Source organism: Haliotis asinina, chromosome 4 (genome assembly GCF_037392515.1).
Source record: "Haliotis asinina isolate JCU_RB_2024 chromosome 4, JCU_Hal_asi_v2, whole genome shotgun sequence".
NCBI lineage: Eukaryota > Metazoa > Mollusca > Gastropoda > Lepetellida > Haliotidae > Haliotis > Haliotis asinina.
In genome coordinates, this window is record NC_090283.1 from 18,420,290 (window position 1) to 18,429,611 (window position 9,322).

Genomic DNA, 9,322 nt, shown 5'->3' on the forward strand with positions numbered 1-9,322 from the left:
CCACTGGCGTTGAAGCTGGCCTGACAACGACTATGACAAGTCAGTGTGAAGTTTTGTTTGTGTCATGTCAACTTTGGTCCTCTTTGTCGAACCGATGTATGTGCGTGTCATATTGAGCTTGTTTACGAACGGGATGGATGTAGAGGCTCTGATAAAATACCGATAGCGTCCTATAAATAACAAACTGCTGTATAATCCATTTAATCGAACTTCTATTGCTTTTCAGGGACATCAGCCAACCCACAACAATGCTCAGCTGTCGACGCCAGTGGCAACTTTTTGCATTATTCGTTTGCACCTTGGTACTGACAGCACTCGTCTTCTCAAATACAGGAACCAAGGGACCTATAACTCTGAATGTATTTCCCGGTCTTAGAGGTAAAGACAAAGCCTCGCCTGAATATCACCACAGTGGCTCTGACAAACAATCCATTCCTGAGGAATATTTCGTTAAGCCACGATGGGAAAAGAAATATTTCATCTACGACTGTTCCCATGGTGGCTGTGGTGGTCTTGGCGACAGAGAAGAAGGAATTGTAGGTGCTTATATCATTTCTCAAATACTAAGCCGGAAGTTCAAAGTCAACATGCTTGCACCATGTGATATCGGGAATTTCCTCCAGTCAAACAATGTTGACTGGATTCTCCAAAAGTCTGAAATAAATGGCTTGAAAAGTAGTAGGTACACCCGAATTGATCAACAAGCATTTAAACTACGTGAGAAAATTGCAAAATCTCTTGATTTAGAAAAAGAATTTCCTACTGACGTCACATATTTTACTGTGAATCAGGAAATGGTAAACTATCTAAAGCTGCATCCGCTCTATAAGGGGCTTCGATGGACATATAATCAGACAACATCTGACATATACAATATTGTTTTACGACGGCTGTTTAGAATGAGACCTGAAATTCAAAAAAGGTTTGATGATTTCCAAACAATAGCCCGTGACAAAGGAAGAAAACTCGTGTGTGCACATGTTCGAGTAAGGGGCAATCCTACTATTCCAACGGACTGGTACAGTCCCACACCCTTGAATGTTAGTGTAGTGTGGAACTTCCTTAGTCAGTATAACAACAGCGCTCTCTATCGGATGTTCGTGGCCACAGACTCCCAGAAAGTGCGACAGGATGCGAAGAGATTGTTTCCTAGTGTCATCCAAGATTTGGAAGGGAATATCGTTCATGTTGATCGTGACAATCACGGGAAAGATTACGCATGCGCCGGGTTTGGTAAAGTGATTCTTGATCAAAAGACGATGTCATCATGTGACGTGTTCTTTATGACAGAGAGCGGACTTGGTCGTGTTGCTGCCATGATGAGAGGAACAGACAAAGACCTCTACTGTATGGCTGGCAATTCCGCATACAGAAAATGCTCTTTTGACGATAAAGGTTTCTTTCCCCAGAACTGGTAGTCGTGATCGATACCAGTTCATGTATACGTCTGACGTATTTTGAAGGAAACATACATGCCAACTGTCTCTCTCCCTCTGTGCGTTCAAAGATTTGTTGATTTGTAGAGAGTGGAGACTGGGGTTTTCAACTAATATTTTAGGAGCGCTTCAATGCTCAAGCAGATGAAAGGGTCCACTTCTCTATACAGGGATTTTAGCTATTATTTTGCCTAACTATAAATTTTTCAGTTTTATACGGAAGCGTAGTAGGGCCATGGTGATTTCTTTTGTCACTATCTGCTACGAAGGTATTAATAAATAAATCCTACGCAGGAGGTAGTGAGAAAAAAATCACCATGACCCACATTATCGCCTACGTATTCCTTAGCATCTCCCAGGTAGGACTGAAAAATTCTCTCATAGGATTTCGTTTCTTCAACGTAGGACAATGTATCATCTTTGTAGTTCTTAATATCTCCTACGTAGGACTTAATATCCCCTACGAAGTACTAAATATATCCTGTTTAAGGTTTGGGTAATGAAGTATGGGTATTAAGTTGAGGAATGTTTGGTTATGCAGGACGTTAGATAGTAGATATGCAGTGAATATTCATGACACTAACGCAGTGTTATCATACACTGTTAATGTGTGTATATTACATTTGGGTTACTTGAGTGAGTGAGGTAATATAATCGGCAGTATTGCAGCCATATCGTGACGAGGAAAGTAATATCGTATATCCACAAAACTATAAACTAAAACCCTGTTGACGAAGAACAGTAAAATCACTAGTACATCAAAGATATCCATTTAAAACTAGTAATTAAATCTAAAACAATTTAACTATAGAGGCCAATACAATACGTAAATGGGTTATAGAAATAACTACGATTATAAACCTGGAAAACATAAATGTGTAACTAGGATGACGTGAACCTAGATCTAATTGCAGTTACGGAGTTTTGGATGTGGTTTGCTCCACTATACATGCATCTATTCGTCCACACACACACACACACACACACACACACACACACACACACACACACACACACACACACACACACACACACACACACACACACACACACACACACACACACACACACACACACACACACACACACACACACACACACACACACACACACACACACACACACACTTAAACGAGCTTTGTATCCGACCCTGCCAAACCCCTACTTGAGGAAGACATATTATACCACGAGATCCGTACCTGACTCTGTCTCTCACCTAGACTAAGAGCTTGTCTCCGAAATGAACATATTTTACTGAACAAACGTTCATAGTGAAAAAAATAATATAATGAAATGGAGCCCTGAGATTTTCTTCATTTTCAGAAGCTAAGGAAATCTAGACTTGCCACATTTTCTAGACTTGCGTGGTATTTCTTGGATATATATACTTCAGGGTCTGTACGACAGACTATCTCTCACTCACTCACTCACTCAGAGAGAGAAGTTTGTGGTATAATACGTCTTCATTAAGTAGGGGTTAGGTTGGATCGGATACAACGCTCGTTTGCGACTTGGGTTTTTCGTGATTGTTCACAAGTTGACATGACTGGTGAAGGGTTGAGTGCGGCGTAAAACAATACGAAATAAAAGAAAATGGCAACATACCTTTCTATATAAGTATGAAGGGATAACTGTTGAAAGGTCACATTTTTACATTTTATTTATTTGTGCACACACGGTATCGTTTTAAGATAGTTTAGTTCTGATAGTGTTTACCGAAAGGTATCAGAATCTGCAATTTGTGTTTTACGTTGCATGTACTAAGTAGAAGATAATGAGGCTCAAAAATTGTTTCATCGTGGCCCTACTACCTTTCCGTAGTTGTACATATATCCATGAATAATTTAGGAATTCCCTAAAAAGGAAGAGTTTTCATGCTTGAATCATGAATCTTGTGGCTGGAAGTATAATATGGTTTCGTATTTTATCGTATGAGCACACTGGATGTGGATATTTAGAAAATATTCTACATTATATGAAAAGTTTTTAACAGTCATAGAATAAAGAATACATGCGAATAAAGGATACATGCGACACATTTTCTGAGGTATTTCTACAAAAACAACATGTATCATTATGAACCATCTTCATCTTGAATAGTTCTTTCTTTGAATACATTACCTAGTAAATAACGTTTTTTTAATGTAACAGTTTACAATCATTCGCAGATTTCCTGTAATATCTGAGTACATCATTCAAAGTTACGTCATGTTCCAATGCTGAAGTATCATAGGGGCATACAATATCCCTGAAATTTAACATTTGAGATCTTATCTCTGTAAACACTGTGAACATTTAACATTTGAGATCTTATCTTTGTAAACACTGTGAACATTTAACATTTGAGATTTTATCTCTGTAAACACTGTGAACATTTAATATTTGAGATCTTATCTTTGTAAACACTGAGCATTTAACATTTGAGATCTTATCTTTGTAAACACTGTGAGCCTTTAACATTTGAGATCTCATCTCTGTAAACACTGTGAACATTTAACATTTGAGATCTTATCTTTGTAAACTCTGTGAACATTTAACGGATTTAAAAAAGAATTCTTTTTGATTGATTTAAACATATTTTATTCTTTAAGAAAAGGATGGAGCACAAGTTATCCAACTTAGAAAAGCCCTTAATTACAAATTCATCTTACAAGATACACAAGAGACAGACAGAGGTTAGGATATGTACAGCAGATGTCAACTGAGAAAGCGTTTTGTTGGAGAGATATAGATATGTACACATTTGAAAACATTCTGATATTGAGAGACCTGCATTGCCATGTAAGATGAGATTAATATCAATCAGTGCTCTATTGTTGACAATATTTTCGATTTGGAAGCTGTTGTGAAAAGCTTCCTGAGAAAAAAGCGAAGGAGACTGTAGGTTAATAATACATGAGGCTCAATCTGATCGTTTTGTTTCGGTTTTTATTGTGGTTTGTACCCTTTTCAAACTAGGGTGCCCTTTACCCTGCCCAGTTTGTGGTCTGGAGGAAACACTAGAAACACTAGAAACAAAGTTGTAATTTCTAATAGCTAAGGGAATATTATTTATTCCATAGTTTAACTGTTGATGGAATAAAAGATGATGTTGAGTACCTCAGTCCAGTACATGGTTGAATAAAGTTATCAGAACTTCTTAACTCATAACTTGTCTGGTTGCCTACTACAGGTGGCAGTAAATTAAAGAATTCTTTTTCATATAAATTGTCTCCTGTACTTTGCAGTGTTATTTGACAAAAGTTGATAATCTAAGGAAGTTCGTCCTACTTACGTGTACCTCTGAAAACTGAGAAATTCATTTTCATTACAAATATTTCTGATATAATGCATACCGCAATCAACACAGTGTTATATTTCTTCATTTAACTGAATGTATGAAAACAATGAAATTGTTTTTTCTATCAGATTCATTAAGAAAGCTTCAAGAAATAAAGGTCTCAATCTTTTCCAGAACAATATCTCTTCTCTTCTTCTTCTTTCTTACAAGTTTTCGTTCTTGTAATTTTGAAGATCTAAGCACCAGATTCCAATCACCAAAGAGAATAATTGATTCACTTCCGAATTCCATGATATATCACTAATTTAGTACAGACTTTAGTTTAGGTTCATCCTGTCAGAGCTCCAGATGAGGAGGGCATTTGCGTATTTCATATTCACTCAAATAATTGCAAATCTGGGAGTACAACAAACCCATCAGAATCACTTTAAGCCCAGCATGTCCATAACACCTTGCTATTTTTCTCAAATACTAAATGGCTTTGCGCCAACTCTACACAATTGTTAGGAAATGTTAAGCCATGCCTATATATACATTTACTATTACAGCCATAGCCACTGTGCAATAATAGTTGTCAAGGGACTTCCATGTAGAGTGATTTAAATGTACGAATCACCAAAATGTTTTATTGAAAAGGACTTATAGTTATATGTTTAGAAGTGTTAATTGCCAATATGGATCAGAAACCCAATTGTAAACTCTGTGTAAAAGTATTCAATTGTTGAAACTTGTGGCAGTATACAAAATGCAAGTTGCTCCTGAACAAAACCTAACAGCAACAACAACAAAAATGCAATTACTCATACGTGAACAGACATGGGAGAAAATACCTAGTTGCTTGAAAAAATATCTGAAGCTCTGGTTCTTGCGTAGACCAGTTGGAGTGATAGTCACTACATCCACTGTTATGTCAGTTATTATGGGATTGCCTTTTTCATCAATAAAATATTTATGAACCTTGATTTCTGTGTTGTGAGGAAGAACTCATACGCACAGGGCTTATGTTTAAAAAGGGCAGTAATATAATTTAGTCCCCATTCGTTCTTTCATAATACTTTTGTCCTTTTCTGAAATATGTATATTTTGAGACAATTAATTGGATATTTCTATCTAACCTTCTGCAATAAGCCGATACTGTTCTTGCCCAATCCGGAGCCATTATAGCGTATGTCCTCTAGGTGTCGGGTCTCCAATAAGCACCGGGACTCAAAAGAGTGCTGGGGTAAAGTAGCTGGTACGTTTTTCATAAATGTATTCTCCCTGATCCCAGAAAAGATTTATCATGGTCCCTTCAGTCATAACTTCCTGTCCTCCTCATAGCACAGGTTGATGGATATTACGTGATCGTCGAAGCTGCAATCAGGGTTTCATGTACATATAAAAACAAATTCATTTATGGGATCCGCTGCTAGTTTCAATAAGTGCCGGACCTTTAATAAGCGCTGGGTCAAAAAGATAAGCATCAGGTTTCGTATGAGAGGAAATACGGTAGTTGTGTTTATTGCGGTTATTGCCTTGGGTGATTATCTTTACAGATATGATAAGAACTACAGATCTGAGTGAGTGAGTGAGTTTAGTTTTACACAGCACTCAGCAATATTCCAGCTATGTGGCGGCGGTCTGGAAATAATCGAGTCTGGACCACACATTCCAGTGACCAACAACATGAGCATCGTGCAGTTGGGAACCGATGACATATGTCAACCAAGTCAGCGAGCCTGACCACCCGATCCCGTTAGTCACCTGAAAAGTTCTCAGCCTGAGTGGTTTTTCCCCACCAGGTAGAGACAGGTGTTTGCCACCAATGAGGACAATCGTTTAGTGAATCATAGACACAAGAACTATAAACGTACTAATAGTTTTATCTCAACTACAGCTCTTTTGGTAAACCCACCCTCTGAAATCATCAGAAATGGACAAAACTGAATACAGGGCAGTCATCAAGTACTTGCAAAAGAAAGGGATGTCACCAACACAGATACATGCTGACATGGTCTCCACTCTAGGGGATGATGCTCCTTCATTTTCCACAGTAAAGAAGTGGGCTGCAGAATTTAAGCGTCGCAGACAAAGCCTTGATGATGACCCACGCTAAGGAAGGCCTTCAACAGCAACCACTCCAGAAAACATCACGCGAGTGCTCGATATGTTGATGGATGATCGACGATTGACTACTCGACATATTGCTAGTGTAGTGGGCATCTCTCATGAGAGGGTTGAGCATATTATCACCAACGAATTAGGAATGACTAAAGTTTCTGCAAGATGGGTGCCAACGCTCTTGACAGCGGAACAGAAACGTGTCAGGTTCCAGACGGCCCTGGAAGATTTGCGTCGTTTTGAAGCAGATCCCGATGATTTTGTGGCACGATTTGTAACCATGGATGAGACCTGGATACATCACTTTCAACCGGAAACAAAACTACAGTCAAAACAGTGGAAGCATCCTGATTCACCAGCTCCGAAGAAAGCCAAGTCTGTTCCTTCAGCTGGAAAGGTGATGGCATCAGTCTTTTGGGATTCCAGGGGTATTCTGCTCATTGATTATCTTGAAAAATGTCAAACTATCAACGGCAGATACTATGCTGATCTACTGAACCAGTTGCGAGAAGCAATCAAAGCCAAACGACGAGGGATGATCGCTAAAGGTGTCCTCTTCCACCAAGACAATGCGCCTGTTCACAAATCGGTGGTGGCCATGTCAACAATCCGCGATTGTGGCTTTGAACTCATTAACCATCCTCCTTATTCACCTGATTTGGCTCCTTCTGACTTCCACCTGTTCCCCAAAATGAAAAAGGAACTCGCCGGTCGCCACTTTGCAAGTAATGATGACGTCATTTCCGCTGTGACTGATTTTTTTAGGGTAGCTGAAGAAGATTTCTTCCTGACCGGGATTCGGGCCTTGCAGTATCGCTGGCAAACGTGCGTGAACTTGGAAGGGGACTATGTAGAAAAATAAATTACAAACGTGGACTTTGTAACTTTTTTTCACAGTGAGGCTTACAACTTTTCAGCCAACCCTCTTACGACAAGCATTGTCGCCTTTTATGGCGAGCATGGGTTGCTGAAGGACTATTCTAGCCCGGGACCTTCACGGCTCTCAGCATTTAGAAGTGTCTTGAGTAAATGCGTCACATGTAGAAGATTCAAGATGCCAACCAGTGTACAGCAGATGTCTGAACTGCCAGCAAATCCTACTCCTCCTTTTACCTACACTGGTGTTGATGTTTTTGGCCCGCATCGTAAAAGAAGGCAGAAAAGTGTTAAATGGTACGGAGCTCTTTTCACGTGTCTAGTTAGCAGAGCTGTCCATCTAGGAACTGCTAATTCTTTGGACACAGATTCTTTTATCAATTCTCTCAGTAGATTTATTGCTCGTAGAGGATCAATGAAAGAAATTGTATGTGACAATGGTACAAACTTCAGAAGTGGTGCAAAAGAGCTGAGTCAGTCTTTGCTTGATATGGATCAGTCAGTATTGTCTTCATATTTTCTTCAGAAAGATATCACTTGGAAGTTTAATCCCTCAGCTGTGAGTCACATGGGCGGTGTTTGGGAAAGAATGGTGAGATCTGTCCGAAACATTCTGAATCCTATGCTGCATGAGTTCGGTCACAGATTGGACGATGAGATGTACAGAACTTTTCCAAGTGAAGTGGAAACTATTCTGAACTCTCGACCTTTGACCCTGTGTCAAGTGACCCTGATGACCTGGATCCACTTACGCCAAATCACTTGCTCATGTTGAAGTCAAACGTCTTCATTTCTCCTCCTGGAGATTTCAAGCAAAATGATATGTATGAATATAAACGATGGAGACGAATTCAGCATCTTGCTAACGTTTCATGTTCACGCTGGAGAAAGGAGTATCTTGTGAATCTACAACAGCAACAGAAGTGGAATCACCCTAAACGTAATTATCCGCTGGATGACATTGTGTTGTTGAAAGATGAGTGTCTCCCCAGAAGTGCGTGGTCTTTGGGTCGCATCACCGGGTATGCATCATGTGGTATTGTCCAGAAAGTAACAGTGAAAAACCAAAGGCTCTGAGCTTCGTAGACCATTTCACAAGATTGTTCTTCTTCTTCCATCAAAATCAGTTTGAATTAACTTTGTATCTTGCATTTCAGAATTTCTGGTAAACACACCGCGTGTGTTTAAGAGGCTGAGTGTGTAAGTGCAAGATTGCATCTTCCAATATTCCATTAAATTTTATGTCTTAACATTGTTTATAATTTAAACTCAATCTTAAACTCAAGTTTACTAAAACTTCAAATTCAAATATCTGAACTCGTAGGTCTAATGGTTATGGCTGTGGATTTGCAATTCTAAACTGACAGGTTCAAACCCCACTTGCACCAGCCAAACTCTTTGTAACTAATTTAGCTAACATTCATTATGAATTCCAGCACTTCTTTATCACATGACATCCCTAAGGAAGCACATAGCCTAAAAAAACATGCACTTCAGTCTGTTCCTGACCACCATGCGGAAAAGTTGCCTTACCTCACTATCTGCTAATTACTGCATGTTAAGGAACAAATGTAAGTTACTTTGAACTCATATCACTTCTACCTTTGTTCCTTTATTAGTTGTAGTAATA

General features: G+C 39.0%; 1 protein-coding gene and 1 pseudogene across 2 annotated transcripts in view; both read left to right on the forward strand.

Annotated features, from left to right (window-relative positions):
- LOC137281345 (uncharacterized) overlaps positions 1–4,897 on the forward strand; it is a 28,574-nt gene extending 23,677 nt beyond the window's left edge. For both annotated transcript variants that reach the window (XM_067812521.1, XM_067812522.1), the window contains exon 2: positions 227–4,897. In XM_067812521.1, the coding sequence (XP_067668622.1) occupies positions 249–1,418 (1,170 nt within the window). In that variant the 5' untranslated portion in view covers positions 227–248 and the 3' untranslated portion in view covers positions 1,419–4,897. The remainder of the gene's footprint in view (positions 1–226) is intronic.
- Positions 4,898–8,281: 3,384 nt separating this feature from the next.
- LOC137280820 (uncharacterized) lies at positions 8,282–8,824 on the forward strand (annotated as a pseudogene).
- The last annotated feature ends 498 nt before the right edge of the window (positions 8,825–9,322 follow it).